The sequence below is a fragment of the Bufo gargarizans genome, chromosome 2 (assembly GCF_014858855.1).
Source record: "Bufo gargarizans isolate SCDJY-AF-19 chromosome 2, ASM1485885v1, whole genome shotgun sequence".
Classification (NCBI taxonomy): Eukaryota; Metazoa; Chordata; class Amphibia; order Anura; family Bufonidae; genus Bufo; species Bufo gargarizans.
Window position 1 is genome coordinate 678131886 of NC_058081.1, and position 22503 is coordinate 678154388.

At 44.2% G+C, this 22503-nt stretch overlaps 1 protein-coding gene across 2 annotated transcripts; it reads right to left on the bottom strand.

Moving 5' to 3' along the window:
• Positions 1–291: 291 nt before the first annotated feature.
• LOC122926944 lies at positions 292–16922 on the bottom strand. 2 transcript variants are annotated; one of them, XM_044278467.1, is made up of 4 exons: positions 16870–16914; positions 3604–3716; positions 2254–2727; positions 292–1006 (listed from the first exon to the last, which is right to left on the bottom strand). In XM_044278467.1, exons 2-4 carry the CDS (start codon positions 3650–3652, stop codon positions 327–329), a joined length of 1203 nt encoding a protein of 400 aa, XP_044134402.1. In that variant the 5' UTR covers positions 3653–3716; positions 16870–16914; the 3' UTR covers positions 292–326. The 2 variants fall into 2 exon arrangements, with proteins under 2 accessions (XP_044134402.1, XP_044134403.1); XM_044278468.1 differs by lacking the exon at positions 3604–3716 and having other exon boundaries at positions 16870–16922.
• Positions 16923–22503: the final 5581 nt, after the last annotated feature.

The window sequence follows — 22503 nt, forward strand, 5'->3', positions numbered from 1 at the left end:
CACGGTGGGCTAGCCTTAGCACTGATCCGGCAGGCTGTTCCCCTGCCGGACCCTGTTACCGCACATGTGAAAGTAGTCTATGCTGCCAATAGACACCACTGGTGACGACTTATCTGCCTTGAGAAAAAAAAAGATCGGGAGTTGAAATTCAACATGGCCAATACTTCCTTTCTTCTGCAGCATCTATCGCGAGGCCCCCATAGACATAAAAGAGTTGTTTGGTACCTCTGAAATCATCGATTCAACTGACTTTTGTCTATGGGGGTCTTTACTTTGTATTAACATACTTGGTTGATTTTTTTTTTTTTTTTTTATAGCAATATGATCTATTTCTTCTTTTTTATGAAACCAGCTGATGAAGTGGACTGGTCCACTGCCCTCTTTCTAGCTGGAGTGTTGTTCTTAGGAGTACATGTTGCTGCCGGTGTGTGTATAAGGCTAGGAGTAGATCTTGTATCTTGTGTGCCACTTGAACCTAACTCTGACCCATCTGTGGAGATAATTTCCTGAAGGTGTTTTACTTGGAGGATGCTGTTCATCTCATCCAGTTTAGCTTGAAGACTTTTCAGTCTGAATTCCATGATATCGCTGTGATCACTTGAGGCCTTCTGACCGGATAGAAGGGTTTTCTGCAACTCCAGAAAGCTGCCCTTAACAACATTGCATATGCCTTTCTGGATGTTCAGACTTGCGGTGACACTCTCCTGAATGCCTTTTAATACCTGAAAGAAATTATTTTGCTGAGCAGCTAACTGATCTATTTGAGCCTTCAACTGTAGTTGGGAGTTAATGGTGGTGTTTGAGGATAGGGACGTATCTACTGCCTCGGTGTTGTCAGGATCCCATGGTTGACTTGAATCCTGAGGCTCCTGTGAAGACTGTGAAATGTATTTATCTTGGTGGCTGGTAGATGAAAATGATATGTTCTGGCTGGGGTGGAATTCATCTTCAGAATCAACAGTACAGGAGGTGCTCAAGAAAGGCTCAATAGAAGAAACACATTCTCCTTGAAAATAAACATAAGCAGACAGAAGTAATAGTTATTAACATCATGCATGGTTTTACAGATGAGCAAATAATTCACATGAATCGATTTGTTCATTAAACAGAGTTCATGAGTAACTCGAGAGGCTCACCCCTCCGGCTTGATTGACGGGGCCGGACATCTCGCCTAGTCTTGTCAATCCCGAGGCTCTGCTGCTGCGCCTGGAGCAGCGACTATGCATGCAGCGCTACACTTCCAGGAGCAGCGACGCAGGCACAAGATTGACAGTGCTGGGCGAGATATCCAGCCCTGTCAATAAAGCGAGAAGGGTGAGCCTCTTGGGCAGTGGGAACAGCCCCTATCTATTCAAAAACTCTGTTGTTGATGAACGAATCAATTCATATGAACCAATTCACTCATCTTTACGATGGTTTAAGAGCATTTAATCCAAGATGAAAAAATCTACTCACTGAAAAACATCTATTCTGAGCTATTCTAGTCTCACTTTGGTCTTAAAGGAACTGATTATTCCATTCATCTAACCAGCGAGTGTACAACACCCTGTACCCCATAAACCATCCATTTGGAAGCAGCCCTAGCGATGGAAATAGATGCATGGAGAATGGGAGCAGCGCTGCAGTAACCAGTTGCATTCACTACATAACGGATGAAGTTGTGTACTTCCGGCACTGCCAAAACAGCTGATTGGTGGGCTTGGAGGGTGTCAGACGCCTATCCCGAGGACAGGTCATCAATATGTCTCTGCTGCACAACCCTTTAAGGTTACTTTCGTTTTGGTTTCCGTTTGTGAGATCCGTTCAGGGCTCTCAGAACCGGTCCAGTTTTGCCCTAATGCATTCTGAATGGATAAGGATCCGCTCAGAATGCATCAGTTTGCCTCCGTTCTGTCTCCATTCCGCTCTGGAGGCGGACACCAAAACGCTGCTTGCAGCACTTTGGTGTCCGCCTGATGACGCGGAGCAAATGGATCCGTCCTGACACACAATGTAAGTCAATGGGGAGGGATCCGTTTTCACTCACACAATGCAAAACGGATCCGCCCATATTGACTTTCAATGGTGTTCAAGATGGATCCGTTTTGGCAATGTTAAAGATAATACAAACGGATACGGTCTGAATGGATAAATGCGGTTGTATTATCGTTGCAGATCCGTCTGTGCAGATCCATGACTGATCCACACCAAACGCGAGTGTAAAAGTAGCTTTAAATGTGAATGGAGTTTTGTACTTATACGTAATATAATTACCTTTATTCGATGAATATTCATCATGTACTTCAATATTTTGGCCATGACTTGCATCCATTTTAAAATACTGAGCGACCATCATCTGTCGTTTGGTCAACATTTCTGAAAGAGGCAACATCTGACCCCCCATAGATGGCTGCAATTTCTGGTTATCAATTGTTTGCTTAACTCTCCTCTTATAGTCGTTCCATCTTTTCTTGCATTCTTCAGCTGTGCGCTTCATGCCTTCTACTTTGTTCACCTCCTTCATCACCTTATCCCAGACCGATGCCTTGCCAGCGGCGTTAAGTGCTGTAGCCCCAAATAGTTGCTGGATATTTGCTAGGACTATATCTACAAGTTTTTGGTTCTCAGGGTCGGAAAACCTTTTCCTTTTTTTCTTGGGTGTTTGGAATGTTATTGATCCACCGAGAGACATATTTTCCTCCTGTTGTGTGTTGTCGATGGCAGGAGTGGAGACGGGCTTCTCTTCTCCTATGAGATACAATAAATGGGCCATGTAATATCATGCAGAGTTACTATCCCCCACTAATCCCAAGAAGAGGGTCTTGTTCCCCAATCCTAATGGTTTGGCAGGTCAAGCATGCGCCCTGCTGCTCTATTCATTCCATATGGGACTGCAGGCTCTTGGCACATCCTCAAACAATCCATGTTAATTCTAGGTTGTGAGGAACCAAAATACAAAAAAAAGTCAAGGGGGGTGAATAGTTTTGCAAGGCACTGAACATCCCTTCCAGCACCTTACCACACACTTTGATACACAAGCACACCCGTTGATAACACTAATTATTGCTCTTAAGGATCGCATATACATGAATTAAAACCTGCAACATCATGCGGCCATTGGCCACGTGCGACAGCTGGATTGTCGGTTCTTAGGGTTCGGCCACAAGTTCACGTTTATTGATGTGGCTTTGGAAGCCAAAACCAGGAGTGAATAAATAAATAAAAAATATGAATATTTGTTTCTGTCCTTTATACTTCCTCTCGTTTTATGAAAGGTGGCTTCTAAAACTACATCAAGAAACCTTACAGAGTGGCCATACCCTTATATGTCCAAGAATGCGCAGTAACGTGAAGTGGGACAGACCAAATACACACATGACTTGACATGTGGTGCAAATTTTATATCATTTCAATTTATGTTGTGGATTTCTGCCCACAATCTCTCTAGTCATACAGAAGACTCGGGGGTCCTCGTTCTCGTGGGGCTGCAGCGGTCAGTCCCCCAGCAATCGTACATTTATCACCTGTGCTGTGGATAGGTGATAAATGTAGTCCAGCAGCCAACTAATGTGATAGCTTCAGTCACAAAACATCTACATCTTACACGAGTGGTTAAGCAGGTACCTTTGTTGGCGAAAGATTTAGAACATGGGAAAAAGTCTGTAATTTTCATGAGTTTCTTCTTCTTCTTCTTGTCATGTATGGTCGAAGGAGACCAGAGCTTGAATCAAAATAATCTAAAAGAATGCATGAGAAGTAACTAGAGTGCTAATGGTAAAAGCCGTCATCTAAGTAGTTTTGTTCATGGATCAAAGTCTTTCCTCCCTAAGTGATTGCACAGATTTATCAAAAAAGGAACGTTGACCTTTGTATAAACAACCCTTTTTTTAAAATAAATGATGAATAAGTGGTCAAGCTTGTATGGCATCTAAACTTTGAGTTCTTTGGGTTCTAATCTTTTGTGTTAGCTGATATGCCCGGGGACTATGAACAGGCACCTGCTCCACATGCCTTCTTTATACATGACCATATTACTCCTTCTCTGTGCTAGATTGTATATTCTGCTTCTAGTGGTGTATGGGACATGAACCTGCTTATAGCACAGGTCAATACTCACATACCAGTCACCAATCTAGCCTTTCACTAATAAGCTGGTCAGACACACTGGAACATAAACCTATGTGGAGGCAGTTTTCCTACTTATGAGCTAAAGCCAGCAAAGGAATTGCTGGGGGACCTATTATCAAGCTACCATTTGGCCACCATAATAAGAGTCACCATGCATCAGCAGCCAGGCATTCCATCATTGATGTCCCACATCAATCAGCCTCTCTCTCTATTAGTATTTCACTTTTGCATATTTAGGCTACTATGGAATACTATTTAGGTTACTATGCACTATGAACCGGCCTCCAGTTCCGGCAGAGAATGGCAGGAATCAGCCGGACTCACACCGTAGCGTGCAGCGCTTGGACAGATAATAGTTAATGGGGCTGACAGGCATAACGGTTGCATCTGACAGTGCCGGATCCAGTGAACTCCGGCAGAATGTTCTCTGCAGAAATAGCCTGTCAGGAATCCATGCTGCTGATGTGAACGTAGCCTAACAATACACGTCATCCTGGTTCCAAGCCCCTTATAACAAAAAAGAATCAGGATCAGGACTAACATAGTAAGATATACACAATATTATTCAGCAACATACACCCAGTTTCTAGGATCAGAAAAAAATACTATAGTCAACAATATCACACATCGACCAGTTTAGGTCTACTTTTGTAACTTTCCAACTCTTTAGTAGATATAATTCGGTGAGTCTGAATGTAGACATTGGTTGGGCAACTTCTATTGTGTAATCAGATATTGCATTAACCTCTCTCTCTCTTTCCTAAAAAATTTGTGGCTTTTCTTTCTTTATTTCCTTCTGTATCTATATGCTCTAGGTTGAGCATTTTCTTCATTTCTGCATGGTAGGCAATGAGGGTTGAAGCCAGTGTTGGGGAAGATATCTCTTGGAGCAGCCTTGCTAGTGTGTTCTTGTAAGTGCTGCCTCCTAAACTGGCTGTACCTCTACAAAATGAAGGAAGCCTGTAGCCAGAAAGGCTGAACCACTCCAGACTGTCATGAGAGTTGAGCGCGAATAGCGAATATTAATCGCGAATATCGCAACTTCTCTAATTCGCGAATATTTCGAATATATTCGCTATATAGAATATTCGTCATTTTTTAACCTCTGAAAACATGATTCCTTCCTGCTTCTTTCTTGTGGGTCAATGAGTTATTGGCCCACAAGCAACTTAAGCAGGGGGGGATCATGTTTTCATATAGAAAAAAAATGACAAATATTCTAAAGAACGAATATATAGCAATATAGTGAATATATTCGTTATTTAGAATATTCGATTTTTTTTTCCTATCTGTACAGTTGTTCGCATACTCCCCCCCGACAAGCGTCCCCGTCACCATGGGATCGCCTGCGGGTTAGAAAATACCATCGGATCTGAGCTTTCCCTGAGACTGTGAAAACTCAGATCCGATGGTATATTCTAACCCACAGGCGATCCCATGGTGACGGGGAGGCTTGTTGGGGAGGAGTATAACAGTACACATTGGAAAAAAAAGACGAATATTCTGAATAATGAATATTTTCGCTATATTGCTATAACTTCGTTTTTTAGAATATTCGTCATATTCTAAGACAAGAATATATAGCAATATAGCGAATATTCGTAAACTACACATATGCAATTTAGCTAATATAGTGCTATAGTACTTTTTTTTAAATAGTGTACATTTTTTCCAAATCTGAAGTTAAGAAGAGACAAAAAAAATTGACTATAAAGAAAAAGATTATAGCACTACATTAGATCAATTGCAGTCTATATGTGTATTTTACGAATATTCGCTATATTGCTATAACTTTGTTTTTTAGAATATTCGTCATATTCTAAAACAAGAATTATTATTATTTTTATTTTTCCATTCACATAGCCATATGAGGGCTTGTTTTTTGGGGGGACAAGTTGCAGTTTCTAAAGGCCTCATTTAAAACTGAATATAATGAAGGGGAAGCTGGAAAAAATGAGGAAATAAAAAAAAACTCAATTCAACAGCAGCTTTATTGCTTTTGCTTTGACGGCGTTCCCTATGCAGTAAAACTGACAGCTAACTTCATTCTCGGGTCAGTAACATTACAGCGATACCACATTTATTTAGTTTTTCTTGTGAAAATTTTTTTTTTTCTTAGCATCTCCATATTCTGACACCCATAACTTTTTTTTTAATAGTTAAGTCTACATAGCTGTGTCAAGGCTCATTTTTGTGGGGCGATCAGTAGTTTTCATTGAGTTTTTTTTGTAGGTTTCATTACATTTTTTGGGGAGGTGAAGCATTAACTGCACAGAATAATTACTTTTATATTTTAATAGTATGGGCATTTTGGGACTCGTTGGTGCTAATGATGTTTATTTTTTTATTGTTGATCTAGTTAGGGGAGTTAGATTGTGTATGAACATATCCCTAACTGGGGGTGCAGACTGCTTGAAATTTATTCTTAACCTTCTAGAAGGATTAATAGAGGAAATACATAATTGTTACTACAATGGGGATATAAGTAATTACTAAAACAGACATGTCATGAGATGTGACAGGGCCTCTTTAACCCCTTCCCAACCTCCGCTATAAATGTACGGTGGAAGTTGGGTCTTTAAACATGAGTGGGCACCATTGCCAGTAGTTGCTCCTACAGCTGATAAAAAGTATTTTCCCAGGCGCCGTTTGTAAGGTTTGGTTGGATGAACAGTCTGACAGATGACCAGGTGGGGGGAGGACATCCATTCTCAGGAAACACTGGTGGAGACATCCCTCCCATCCAATTCCTACATAGAACATATTTGGTTCCAGAAAGATTACACCATATCTACCCAATGGTTTTGCCACTTTGTTTTTAGAGATGCATTGGAATAAATGTGTCATATTTGGTGGCCTTGTCCCATGGTTTGCATCTTTTGGTCACATATTTGTACCATCATTACTAATGCCTTAGGATTTACCTTTTTACATGATACCATTGGTTTGTCTATTGGGGGATAGGCCATTGGGCATGAAATGCCCCATTTAAAGAGGTTTTCTGGGAGTTTTATACTGATGACTAGAGATGAGCGAATTTTTCTAAAATTAGATTCGGACGATTAGCCGAATTTCCCTAAAAGGTTTGATTCGATCCAAATTTATTTGTGACAAATCTTGTTAAAAAAAACAGCTATTTCCTGGCTGCAGAAAGCCTTTTTAGTGGTATAGAACACTGTGCCTTGCAGTAAAACACATAGGGAGTCTGCTGTGGTAGTGAAACAATACTTCCTCTTGCATGTACTGTCCAGAGCAGTGTCTGATTTTACTGCAACCGGAGGACACGTCCAGTCCGACTGTTTCTAAGCGGAGGACCTGCAGCCTTTGTGTTCTGTGTTTCAAGCCAATAGTGAAGTTTGCAAAGCACTGTACCGACTATGGAATACTTCCCACAGCGTCCACAACAACGCCAGTCAATGGTGTCACGTTACACCACAAAGAAGAACCTCACCGGGCATCTGTGATCCACAGCGGCTGACAGTAATACGGCAAGTTACACCGCTAATAACTCTAATATGATGCTTGAACTTTTTAAAACACTTGAGGACAATCGAAAAAGTGAACTGTTACATTCATTAGATATACCGTAATATTTTTTAAAAATTATCTCCATGAAAATATAGCCCCTAGGGGTTTGAGAATAGGGATTGCCCCCACTTTTCCAGATGACTGGATACATCTTCACCTACGAGTGGAATAATTATCTGGACCAGTCTGCTGCGGGCATGATCAGAATTATTATTAACAAAACAAAAAACCTTACTGACTTCTATAACCTTACTGACTTCTATACTAAGGAAATAGAAAAAAAAGATCCCCAAGTGCCCCCTACTTCTACCATCTCCTGAAAATTCACAAATGTACTGAAAACCCACCAGGTAGACCAATTGTCTCAAATACAAAATGTAAGTAATCTATCACACTATTTAGACCTCTTCCTACAACCACATGTATAGAAATTAGCCAGTTACCTCCACGATTCAAGCCAACTCATCCACAAACTTAGAGACATCTCCTGAAAAGATACATATGCCCTACTCCCTATGTATGTGACAGCCCTATACTCAAATATAAAACACTGAGTTGGGGATACAGTGCATAAGAACCACTCTAGAAAATGACATCGAACTAAAAACGCCACAAGTGGAATTTCTCTTCGAAAGTTTATGGTTTATCCTTAAAAATAACTTCTTTATATATAATAACACCACCTATCACCAATGCAGGGGGACCGCAATGGGGACGAGAGTAGCACCAGTCTATGCAAATCTCTTTATGGGGGAATTTGAAAAGGTTATCCAAAAGAACTCATAAAAAACGCCTATACCAGATGTATATCAAACACACAAGAAGACTGTCTTCAAGCTGCCACGAAAAAAGAAGGGACACAAACAGAAGCAAACATAAACTTCATCACCCAGTACAATACATCGAAAAAGATTATACGCATGACATTGGCCAAACACTGGCACCTCCTACTTCAGGACCCTTATCTGGCAAAATATCTGCCTTCAAAACCCAGGATGATATCGAAGGGCCCCAACCATCAGAAACATCCTGGCCCCCAGTAAACCCAAATAACATAGTAAGGCCCCTCATTCTGGTGTATACAAACAGCCACAAAAAATAGGGAGCTATAAATGCGGAACCAAACGGTGTTTGTGCTGCAAAGTTATCACACATAATCGCACTGATTTTATTTAATGCAAAAACGGGACAACTTTCAAAATAAAACATCATATGACGTGTCAATCTAGCTTCGGAATTTATCTGATCGAATGCGGATGTGGCCTCCAATATGTTGGTCGCACGGCACAGGCACTGCATTGTCATGTGAACCAACACAGATACAATATCCACAGACAGTATCAAAAACACAGCGTCTCTAGGCATTCTGCATCTACGCCTGACAAAGAAAACTATCCGCTAAAAATAACGCTTATCGACCGCATACCCGAAAACCCGTTTAACAGATTCAGTAGCCTCCAGAAGCGAGAGGTCTACTGGATCTATCAATTAGACACCCACACGGGCTCAATGAGATTAGTGAAACTATCTTTTAATGGCTTTTTATGTAATCTCATGTAGTTTTATTTATTTATCATTTCATTACTATCATCAGCTTGAAGAGTTTTTTACAGAGTAAGGCTACTTTCACACTAGCGTTCGGGCGGATCCGTTCTGAACGGATCCGCTCATAATAATGCAGACGGAGGCTCCGTTCAGAACGGATCCGTCTGCATTATATTAGCAAAAAAAACGAAAGTGTGAAAATAGCCTCGTACGGATCCGTCCAGACTTTCAATGTAAAGTCAATGGGGGACGGATCCGCTTGAAGATTGAGCCACATTGTGGCATCTTCAAACGGATCCGTCCCCTATTGACTTACATTGTAAGTCTGGACGGATCCGCACGGATCCGCACGGCCAGGCGGACACCCGAACGCTGCAAGCAGCGTTCAGCTGTCCGCCTGTCCGTGCGGAGGCGAGCGGAGCGGAGGCTGAACGCCGCCAGACTGATGCAGTCTGAGCGGATCCGCATCCATTCAGACTGCATCAGGGCTGGACGGCTGCGTTCGGGTCCGCTCGTGAGCCCCTTCAAACGGAGCTCACGAGCGGACACCCGAACGCTAGTGTGAAAGCAGCCTAATAATTATAGAATTATGCATGTTTGAATCTTTTTCCACTTATTAATTTCATGTATTTTAATGAAATTATATATAATATCTATTATTTATTTAATTATTTACATCCCAGCTATCGAGTCACAATGTATTATTCATTATTTACATGCATCATTATGAGTCAATGGCTATGAATCCATAGATTATACATAGTTTGTAATATGGTACACCTTCCAGCTGTCCAGTGTCCCCCAAAACCTGGCAATTAGTCTATCTTTTTATCTGCATAGATTTTTATTGATATATATATATATATATATATATATATATATATATATATATAATTTTTAGCAAAAAATATGAGGGATATTACATAGATAAAGAAAAGTATTATACATCAGTGCCCCTATTGTGTACAACACGCACATATACCCATAGGTCCGATCCAGAGGTTCACCCCCCCCCCCCCCCTGCGGCTTCGAGTAGTTATATTCACGTCTAGGTCCTCCCCACACAGTCACCGATGGCGCTATAGTTACAATTTAAAAAGGTTGTTCTTCCTCATATAGGATTTCTCCCCTACACACAGCACAAGCTATCATATACCAACATCAGAAAACCGTTCCCTCCCGCTGATACAGCAACCAAGCGCTTCCAATACTAAACATGAACCTGGCGATGCCACTGCCAAATATGTGCCCAGCGCTCCCACAGTCATATGTGACCCCAGCGCTTCTAGTTGTAAATATAAATTAAGTGCTCCTACCGGGTAATGTCAATCCAGCGCTCTCACCGCTATTTATAAGTCCAGCGCTCTCACTGCAATATATAAGTCCAGCGCTCTCACTGCAATATATAAGTCCAGCGCTCTCACCGCTATTTATAAGTCCAGCGCTCTCACTGCAATATATAAGTCCAGCGCTCTCACTGCTATTTATAAGTCCAGCGCTCTCACTGCTATTTATAAGTCCAGCGCTCTCACTGCTATTTATAAGTCCAGCGCTCTCACTGCAATATTATAAGTCCAGCGCTCTCACTGCATATTATAAGTCCAGCGCTCTCACTGCTATTTATAAGTCCAGCGCTCTCACTGCTATTTATAAGTCCAGCGCTCTCACTGCTATTTATAAGTCCAGCGCTCTCACTGCTATTTATAAGTCCAGCGCTCTCACTGCTATTTATAAGTCCAGCGCTCTCACTGCTATTTATAAGTCCAGCGCTCTCACTGCTATTTATAAGTCCAGCGCTCTCACTGCTATTTATAAGTCCAGCGCTCTCACTGCAATATATAAGTCCAGCGCTCTCACTGCTATTTATAAGTCCAGCGCTCTCACTGCAATATATAAGTCCAGCGCTCTCAACTGCTATTTATAAGTCCAGCGCTCTCACTGCTATTTATAAGTCCAGCGCTCTCACTGTTAAATGACAACCCAGCGCTCTCACAGCTGAATGTGAACCCAGCGCTCCTATGGTTAAAGTTAATACAAATACAGCGCTCTCGCTATGTAACCCAGCGCTCCTACTGTTAATGGTTAACTCTCCACTGTTAAAGGGACCCTGTCACCTGGATTTCACTTACTGAGCTGTTATCATCACCACATCGGTCTCCACGATTTACATTACAATATACCAGTATTACTGCCCTGTGTCCTGTAATTTGTCTAGAAAATCACTTTTATTAATATGCAAATAACCTCAATAAGGAGCCCAAGGGGCTGTCCCTCCGGCCGTTGGAGCCCAGCCCGCCCATTATCTCGGAGCCCAGCACCGCCCCACTGCTAATTTATTCACTGCTCATCGCCGACGTAATGTGTTTGTCGCGTCCGAAATATGGCACATGCGCCGTGGATACTCATGTCAACATACCCAAGATGGATCCGTCATGGCCCACAATGCAAGTCAATGGGGGACGGATCCGTTTTCTATTGTGTCAGATTGTGTCAGAGAAAACGGATCCGTCCCCATTGACTTGCATTGTGTGTCAGAACGGATCCGTCTTGCTCCTCATCCCATGACATAAAGAAAACCGCAGCATGCTACGGTTTGCTCTCTGGTATGGGAACGGAACCAAACGGAAGGGAATGCATTTTGGAGCATTCAGATCTGTTCAGTTCCATTTTGTCCCCATTGACAACGGCAGCGTTTTTTTTCCGGTATTGAGACCCTATGACGGATCTCAATACCGGAAAATAGAAACACTACTGTGAAAGTAGTCTAACATGCGCAGCAGCCATTTTAGAAAAAATGTGATTCGTTACCACGAAGTGCAATGAAATTAAACTTCAGGACGAATAGAATTTCTCCTGAAATTCGGATCGAATTCCACTTCGTCAACTTCCTTAGGATATGTCATCAGTATGTGACCCGTCGAAATCCCATACCCAGGACCCCTGCCAATCAGCTGTTTGAGAAAGCACGGGCGGTCACAGCTTTCCCTATGCCAGTGACGACACGTCCATCAGTCACATGGCCAAGAAGCAGCTCAGCCCCATTCACCGCTATATAATGTACTGCCCTGTGATTGGTGAGCACGGAGAAGGCTGCGCCCGTGCCTTCTCAAACAGCTGATCGGCAGGGGTCCTTGGTGTTAGACCCCCACTGATCTGATACTAATGAATTATCCAGAGGACAGGTCATTAGTTTTAAAATCTCAGAAAACCTTTTTAAGTTAGAACAGCACGCCTACATATAGCGGCCAAATGGTGGACCAAATCTTATAATCTCCAAGGTTAAAACAGAATAGATAAAATAGCCATATATGAAAAAGTATTCCAGGGCAACGTTATCTGAGGGTAAGGCAGCCGTGGTTTTCACATTGGACTTATTATATCACCCTAAAAGAATTTGGTGGGGGACCCTCCCCTACAAGGGCCCTACCCGGCTCAGACTTACCTAAGAAACTTTTATCGAAGGCAAGTGCTCATATAACTTGTAATTTATGTAAAAGGACCTAGCTAAGGGTTAAAACACTGGAATATGCAGTATACTCTGCCAGTGGTATATTGTGAATGCAGATGTGAGACCAAAGCAGAAAACCTGCCTGACCGTCATGAAGGATTGCCGGGAGTAGCTATGGCTCGTTGTAATAGATGTGGTCATGTTGGCTTCTTTTATTAAATGTAGCCGGTATGACTCCATGACTTGAAGCATTGACTAATGCATACGCTCATTAACCTTTTTCTTTTGTACTGTTATATACCATTATGTAATTACTGTGTCGTTCAAAGGGCAACTAAAGTAATAGCTGGAATGGGTGGACTACAGTACCCTGAAAGATTGTCAAAATGAGGGTTATTCACTTTAGAAAAAAGACGACTGAGAGGAGATCTTATAACTATGTATAAATATATCAGGGGTCAGTACAGAGATCTCTCCCATCATCTATTTATCCCCAGGACTGTGACTGTGACGAGGGGACATCCTCTGCGTCTGGAGGAAAGAAGGTTTGTACACAAACATAGAAGAGGATTCTTTACGGTAAGAGCAGTGAGACTATGGAACTCTCTGCCTGAGGAGGTGGTGATGGTGAGTACAATAAAGGAATTCAAGAGGGGCCTGGATGTATTTCTGGAGCGTAATAATATTACAGGCTATAGCTACTAGAGAGGGGTCGCTGATCCAGGGATTTATTCTGATTGCCCGATTGGAGTCGGGAAGGAATTTTTTTCCCCTTAAGTGGGGAAAATTGGCTTCTACCTCACAGGGGTTTTTGCCTTCCTCTGGATCAACTTGCAGGATAACAGGCTGAACTGGATAGACGGATGTCTTTTTTCAGCCTTAAAAGGGGTATTCCCATCACAGACAATGGGGGCTTATCACTAGGATATGTCCCATTTTCTGATAGGTGCGGGTCCCAACTGTGGGACCCTCAACCACGATTAGAATGGAGCGGGGAGAGTGGTGGCTGCCACCATCGAGCTCTCTCCCCATACAAGTGAATGGGAGTGCACTGTGCTTGCGCGGCCACTGCTCCTATTCATTTCTATGGGGCAGATGGAAATAGCGAGCCAGTGCTTGGCTATTTTCGGCAGCCCCATAGAAATGAATGGAGGGCAGCTGCGTATGCGCAATGGGGGCATATACTAGCAATATGCCCCCATTGTCTGTGATGGGAATACCCCTTTAAATACTATGTTACTATACTACTATGTAATCAATTTTTATATGTAAATCATCACTATAATTATCAGGATTCATGGAATCTAGGTTCCCCGTGCATGCTGAGCCCACTCTGTTCTCAGAGGTGTGACCCGCACCTATGTGACAATGGAGGCTTTTCCTAGCAATATGCCCCCATTGTTTGTGATGGGAATACCCCTTTAAATACTATGTTACTATGCTTCTATATTGCCTTCTCACTATAATAATCAGGATTCATGGAATGCAGGTTCCATGTGCATGCTGAGCCCACTCCGTATTCCACCTCTCCTGGTGCCAAATGGCCTCCAATAAACACAGGGAGAGCCGGCTACAGCTTCATACTTGTACATGTGGAACCTGCATTCCCTGAATTTAATGGCCAGTATGGCACCAGAGGAGGTAACGTTTAGTGTAGGTTCCTGTCCTAAAGAGCTCGCCTTGTAATTGGCGGACAGGCACAAATAATTTTTTACAAAATGTATTTGCCAAGAATCTCATATTTATAACATACAGTAGCATTAGAACATTTTCTATGGTGAGTATGGCATGATTTTATTTACTTTATTATTTGTGTTTGCACAGTGCTGTTGCATTGTGTTTGTTTTTGCTTTTGTGCTTTCAGCCATGTCGACATGCACCTGTGCATTGGGATGTACTGACTAACCCCCATTTTCTTTTTTGCAGTTTGCATTGGAGGTGTGGCTGACTCCATTGGCCGTGCACTCCTAACTAACCTGTCTGTCCCACAGGCGGATTTTGATTAGTACAAGTATAAGTATAATACAAGTATAAAGCTGTAGCCTGCTCTCCCTGCATTTATTGGAGGCCATTTGGCTCCAGGAGAGGTAAAATACAGAGAGGGCTCAGCATACATGTGCAGCATACGTTCCCTGAATTTAATGGAGGCCAGTACGGCACCAGAAGAGGTAGTATTTAGTGTGAGTTCCTCTCCTAAAGAGATCACCTTGTCGTTGGCGGACAGGCACAAATACTTTTGTACAAGATCTCCACAATATCTGGGGCAGGCAACACATAACCATATGGATCTTTAATGCAGTAACTGCAGCGTTAAGGTCTTCTAGCTGGGATCTCTATCTTTTATAGGTTAACCTTCTCTAAGAAGGCTTGTCACCTTTCCAGACCCATAGGTTCCTTCCCATATAGTTTTATAGTATTCTCCTGAAATACCATTTATTTCTGTTAATGATATGGGGAGGATTTCTCTTATGACTGATGCCTGATGAAGAAATCACCATGTGCAATTAATTCTCCGCAGTATATTGTAGAATAATAATATAAATGAGCCTACAGGTATACTTCATCCAATATTGGGAAGATCTATATCCTTATAGCCAATCATCTGCTGACATAAACAGAAGAAGGCTGTAGAGTCCCGCCATAATATAAAGGCTGTGTCTACAGCTACACTACTGTACACCATAATGACAAACAGCCATTAGTGGACCTGTTTCTCAGGCAAGTATATACCCCTTCTTATAGGTGCCGGTCACACCGACATGCACTGTCGGCTAGAAGAAGTTTCTACATTTCACCATACTGATATAATACCATGGCAGATGCCTGCTTAGGAGAAATACATAAGTTCCCAAGCAAGGTCAAGAATCCTCATACGAGTCCCTATACTAACATGAAAGACAATTCAGTATGCAGGGACAGGCAAAGTAGGCCTAGGGTGCCATGGGGGGAAGTTCGTGGATAATAGAATATAATACTTCTATGCAAAGTGACTGATGTGTCTGAGGGGTTGATATTGCTGCATGACTAATACACCCACATGTACATGCACACAGATATAACATGTATACTTAGCAGAGCCAAGTGTGCATGTTACTGGGTGAATCAGCTGAACAATTCTGCAATCTGCATCTATTATCCAGATATCACAAAGAAACTCACAGATGGAGGGGTGCGCTCTAACCTCTACCCAGAGAGTTTATTCCTTCCCTGACTATTTGGAATTTATCACTGGGACCGTCGAAGACGTGACATTTGTGTCTCACGTTCAGTATCCAGGGGGGTACTATTTCTCCTGGTAGGTGTAAGGAGTCTCACATTCAGTATCCTTGAAGTCGAACTGGAACTCGAGCCCGGTTCTGACACTGAAGACAACCATAGATTTGCATACATAAAAGTCTATGATCAGAAGATGGCAGGATTTATTTATTTTTCTTCATTTACAGCTCCGTCTCCCCAACAAAGAAAATCCCAAGACACCCTGCCATCTGACAGAAGGCCCCCCTCCTTAGTTTGTCTTTCATCTTCCTCACATTTGCCAGGTTATCCGTGTTTTCACTGTGCCTCCTTAGGCCCCTTTCACACTTGCCGGAACTGCCTGCCAGATCCGGGAATCCATATGCAAACAGATATCATTTGTTTCCGGATCCATCTGACAAATGCATTGAAATACCGGATCTGTCTCTCCGGTGTCATCCGGAAAAACGGATCCAGTATTTATTTTTTTCACATTTTTAAAGATCTGCGCATGCGCAGACCGGAAGACCGGATGCGTCAATGCGGCACTAATACAGTTCAATGGAAATTAATGCCGGATCCGGCATTCCGGCAAGTGTTTTGGAATTTTGGCTGGAGAAAATTTGCTATGTTCTATGGCCAAATACCGTAAAAGGGACGGAACTGAAGACCTCCTGATGCATCCTGAATGGATTGCTTTTCATCCAGAATGCATAAGGACCAAACTGATGCATTTTTTCCCCGGTATTGAGCCCCTAGGACGGAACTCAATACCGGAAGACTTTAACTTTAAGTGCCCATAGTTGGCAAGTAATGACCATTTTTGAACGGCCACACATTAGGCACGGACGTTATGCACCGTTAGTTCCCGCCAATTGTCTCTCCTCATAGTTGTACTCTGATTCACACTTTACTGGTTTACTTTGCCATGTTCTCTGTCGGCTTACTTATACAAAATGTTCTAAATCCTCTAAAAAGAAAATCACAAGTCACAACATTGGACTTACCCGCTCTGCTTCACGGAGCTCGAGCAGAACAGAGGGCGTTACTTTCACTTTCATACAAAATGAGTCATGGTTAGAACTAGCTCACACCCAACATAGTCATGCCCTTTCCTCTTATGTACTTTACAGAAATCGAAACCTAACATACACTCCCAGCAGAAATATGTTTGCCTTTTAACCCCTTAATAAATTGAATATGTTGTGTCTTAAAGAAAATGCAGTTTTTTGTTGTCGGTTGTGCAGAAATTCAGCTTGGGCTCCAGAGCACGACTTCTCCTCAAGCTTGCCAAACAGAGCCCGTCCACCAACTTTTAGTAACATTGCTGAGTTTCTTAAAGGGGTTGTGCAATCAAAGATTTTGATGACCTACCCTCAGGATAGGTAGGTCATCATTGTCAAATAGGAGGGGCAAGGAGGGGGGCTGACTCCCGGCACCCCCACGATCAGCTGTCTGACTACTGCTTCCACTTCACAATTACCTGTGCATCGTCTCTCTTGTAGAAGTGGCACAATTACAGCTGTTGGTGCCATTGAAGTGAACGGTACGAGAAGTTGTAATTACACTGTGCCACCTCTACAAGCAAGACAATGCGCAGGTAACAGCTGATCGGCGGGGGTGCAGGGAGTCAGATCCCACCGATCTAATATTGATGACCCATCCTGAGTATAAGTATCTGACTTTGACTGTACAACCCCTTAAAGTGATCCATCAATGCAGCTCTAGCAGCCAGTGATTACACTTCAGTTACATCATCTCTGATTGGAGTCATCCACTTCACAATGGTGACCACAGCATCTAAGGCTGCTTTCACACCAGCATTTCGGTGTCCGCCTGTGAGATCCGTTTCAGGGCTCTCACAAGCGGCCCCAAACGGATCAGTTTAGCCCCAATGCATTCTGAATCAATGCGGATCCATTCAGAATGCATCAGTCTGGCTCCGTTCCGCCTCGATTCCGCTCTGGAGGCCGACACCAAAACACAGCTTGCAGCATTTTGGTGTCCGCCTGGCTGTGCGGAGCCAAGCGGATCCGTCCTGACTTACAATGTAAGTCAATGGGGACGGATCCGTTTGACGTTGACACAATATGGTGCAATTGCAAACGGATCCGTCCCCATTGACTTTCAATGTAAAGTCAGGACGGATTCGTCTGACTAACAATTAGACTTAGACTTTTTTTTTTTACATAGAATGCAGACGGATTCGCTCTGAACGGATACCAGTCGTTTGCATTTATAGGTGCAGATCCGTCTGTGCAGATACCAGATGGACCCGCACCTAACGCAGGTGTGAAAGTAGCCTAAGGTGTTTGACAGATGGAAGGGGCTTTCACCCCACATTGTGCAGTTCTATGCATGCAATTGCCCTATGGTAATAGCTAGGTTATCAGTATCAGATTGTTGGGGGTCTCCAGGGACCCCCCCCCCCCCCCGATCAGCTGATAGAAAAGGCTTGGCACTCCATGAGCACCACAACCTTTTCCTTAGCCATGTGATGGCAACGTACACCGGTCACATGACCCAGTTGCAGCTTAGCCCCATTGAAGTGAATAGTGCTGAGCTGCAATACCAAACACAGCCACTATACAATGTACGGCGCTGTGTTTGGAAAGCTAGGAGGAGGCTGAGGCGCCAGGGCTGGCCTTAGGTGTTCAGACGCCCTGTGCGAGCTAATCTTGTGGCGCCCCCCAGGTTCACCTAAACATACACAAAAAGGAAAACAATCTTTGTAACAAATAGTTTTTCACACAATCTCAGGCCGGCCTGCTGTAAGAGACTGACTGCCAGCTGTGTCCAGTGGTGGATCCAGAGCCTGGTCTCGGGAGGGGCACTTCCAGATTATTTTCTGTCCGCCGCCACAAAACAATGTGGTGCCTTTAGAACAGACTACACAGTGTAGCGGTATACTGTATATTGTGGGGCACAGTGTTTGCTATATGTTTATAGCATAAACATATTTCACATGAACACTTACAGTTACTTGGCTTGGTCCTTGGGGATCTCGGACGCCACTTCCACACTTTGGCCGGGGGCTTGGCGGAGCTGATGTTGTGTTTTATCCTAATGAGAAAGATTTCATAATAAGGATTTGGAGAAGGGGCAGAGGGATAGCAGAGCAGGGAGAGGCTGGTGCTGCTACTAGAGGGTCATACCATGGGGGAGTAATAAAGCCCACCATAATGCCCCCCCCCCCCGTAGAAATAATTCTCCTTATAATGTGACAGTGCAAAAAATACCCCCTTGTAATGCCCCAGTTCAGCTAACGTCCCCATAGTGCCCCCATATTGTGCCAGTATAAAATACCCCTATACAGTGCCCCCATAGTGCTCCCCTCCCCCCTTTCTTCTAGTGCCCCTCATAATGTACCAGTATAAAATGCCCCATATATAGTGCCCCAGTAGATGCCCTCAGTGTCCCCCTTAATTTGCAAGTATAAAATATCCCTTCTTAATGCCCCCGTAGATGACCCCATAGTACTCCTCTCCCCCCTTCCCCATAGTGCTCACCATAATGTGTCCCATTGTAAAATTATACTGTACAGAGCCCCCATATAAAATATCCCTTCTTTGTGGCCTCAGTAGATGGCCCTATAGTGCCCCCAATAATGTGCCAGTAACAAGAGCAATCCCCCCAATCATGTGCCAGTAATAACAGCCCCCCATCATGTGCCAGTAATAAGAGCCCCCATCACGTGCCACTAATAAGAGCCCCCCGTCACGTGCCAGTAATAACAGCCCCCCCAATGTGCCAGTAATAATAGCCCCCCCTAATGTGCCAGTAATAACAGCCCCCCAATGTGCCAGTAATAACAGCCCCATCATGTGCCAGTAATAGCCCCCCATCATGTGCCAGTAATAAGAGCCCCCCCATCATGTGCCAGTAATAGCCCCCCCATCATGTGCCAGTAATAACAGCCGCCCAATGTGCCAGTAATAACAGCCGCCCAATGTGCCAGTAATAACAGCCCCCCAATGTGCCAGTAAAAGTATTGCATATATATATAGGCCCCTTTCACACAGGCGAGATTTCCGCACGGGTGTGATGCGTGAGGTGAACGCATTGCACCCGCACTGAATCCGGACCCATTCATTTCTATGGGGCTGTGCACATGAGCGGTGATTTTCACGCATCATTTGTGCGTTGCGTTAAAATCGCAGCATGCTCCTCTTTGTGCGTTTTCCACACAACGCAGGCCCCATAGAAGTGAATAGGGCTGCGTGAAAAGTGCGGATGCGGTGCGATTTTAACGCACGGTTGCTAGGAGACGATCTGGATGGGGACCTGATTATTATTATTTTCCCTTATAACATGGTTATAAGGGAAAATAATAGCATTCTCAATACAGAATGCATAGTACAATAGCGCTGGAGGGGTTAAAAATAAATAATTTTTTTTAACTCACCTTAATCCACTTGCTCGCGCAGTCCGGCTTCTCTTCTGTCTTTATCTATCTTGTGCACAGGAAAAGGACCTGTGGTGACGTCACTGCGGTCATCACATGGTCCGTCACATGATCCATCACCATGGTGATGGATCATGTGATGGACCATGTGATGACCGCAGTGACGTCATTAAAGGTCCTATTCCTCAAAGAAGGAGACAGAAGAGAATCCGGCTGTGCGATCAAGTGGATTAAGGTGAGTTAAATTATTATATATATTTTTTTAACCCCTCCAGCCCTATTGTACTATGCATTCTGTATTAAGAATGCTATTATTTTCCCTAATAACCATGTTATAAGGGAAAATAATAAAATCCATACAACACCGATCCCAAACCCGAACTTCTGTGAAGAAGTCCGGGTTCGGGTCTGGGTACCAAACATGCTGATTTTTCTCACGCGCATGCAAAACGCATTACAATGTTTTGCACTCGCGCTGAAAAATCGTGCATTTTCCAACAATGCACCCACATCCTATCCGGGCCAAAAACATGACGCCCGTGTGAAAGAGGCCTTATACTTACCTCAGTGTCAGCAATGCGATGCAGGCCTCTTCCGGCCTGTGTCCCGCGCTGTACGGCTCAGGCGGCGCGATGATGTCTGCAGCCTATTAAAGGAAGGGAAAGGGACAGGCCTCTCCCTCCCCTGCCTCAGCACAGCCATCTGTATCGCTGTCCTGAGGACGGCTATACAGATGACTATGGAGATGAGCGCTTCCACAATGGAAGTGTTCATCTCCCTGTGCCCCCCCGCCACTGCCGCCGCCCCCTACTGCGCCCCTGGATCCGCTAGTGGATGTGTTGGCCGCCGGGTGCTCCTGTTGCCATGGTGCCCAGCTCGCACACCCCAAAGGCCGGCCCTGTGTGCCGCTTACCGGGCAACTATGGCCTCTTCAAATAGCTGTGGTGCCAGGTATCAGACCAGAGCTTCGGTGACTGCCCCTTTAACAATGACTTTCATCACAGTGGCTGACCTTTTAACAGTGACTTTCACAGTGGCTGCCCCTTTAACGGTGACCGCCCCTTTAACAGTGACTTTCACAGTGGCCATCCCTTTAACGGTGACCGCCCCTTTAACAGTGACTTTCACAATGGCTGCCCCTTTAACCACCTCCCGACCGCCGTACGCGTATATGCGTCCGGGAGGTGGTTGCTTTATTCCTCCTGGACGCATATACGCGTCTTCTCGCGAGACGCGAGATTTCCTGTGAACGCGCACAGGCGCGCGCGCGCTCACAGGAACAGAAGGTAAGCGAGTGGATCTCCAGCCTGCCAGCGGCGATCGCTCGCTGGCAGGCTGGAGATCCGAATTTTTTAACCCCTAACAGGTATATTAGACGCTGTTTTCATAACAGCGTCTAATATACCTCCTACCTGGTCCTCTGGTGGTCCCTTTTGTTAGGATCGACCACCAGAGGACTCAGGTAGGTCAGTACAGTCCCACCAAACACCACACTACACTACACTACACCCCCCCCCCCGTCACTTATTAACCCCTTATAAACCCCTGATCACCCCATATAAACTCCCTGATCACCCCCCTGTCATTGATCACCGCCCTGTCATTGATCACCCCCCTGTCATTGATCACCCCCCTCTCAGGCTCCGTTCAGACGTCCGCATGATTTTTACGGATCCGATCCATGTATCCATGGATCCTTAAAAATCATGCGGACGTCTGAATGGAGCCTTACAGGGGGGTGATCAATGACAGGCGGGTGATCACCCATATACACTCCCTGATCACCCCCTGTCATTGATCACCGCCCTGTCAGGCTCCATTCAGACGTCCGCATGATTTTTACGGATCCGATCCATGGATCCGTAAAAATCATGCGGACGTCTGAATGGAGCCTTACAGGGGGGTGATCAATGACAGGCGGGTGATCACCCATATACACTCCCTGATCACCCCCTGTCATTGATCACCGCCCTGTCAGGCTCCATTCAGACGTCCGCATGATTTTTACGGATCCGATCCATGTATCCATGGATCCGTAAAAATCATGCGGACGTCTGAATGGAGCCTTACAGGGGGGTGATCAATGACAGGCGGGTGATCACCCATATACACTCCCTGATCACCCCCTGTCATTGATCACCCCCTGTCATTGATCACCCCCCTGTCATTGATCACCCCCCTGTCAGGCTCCATTCAGACGTCCGCATGATTTTTACGGATCCGATCCATGTATCCA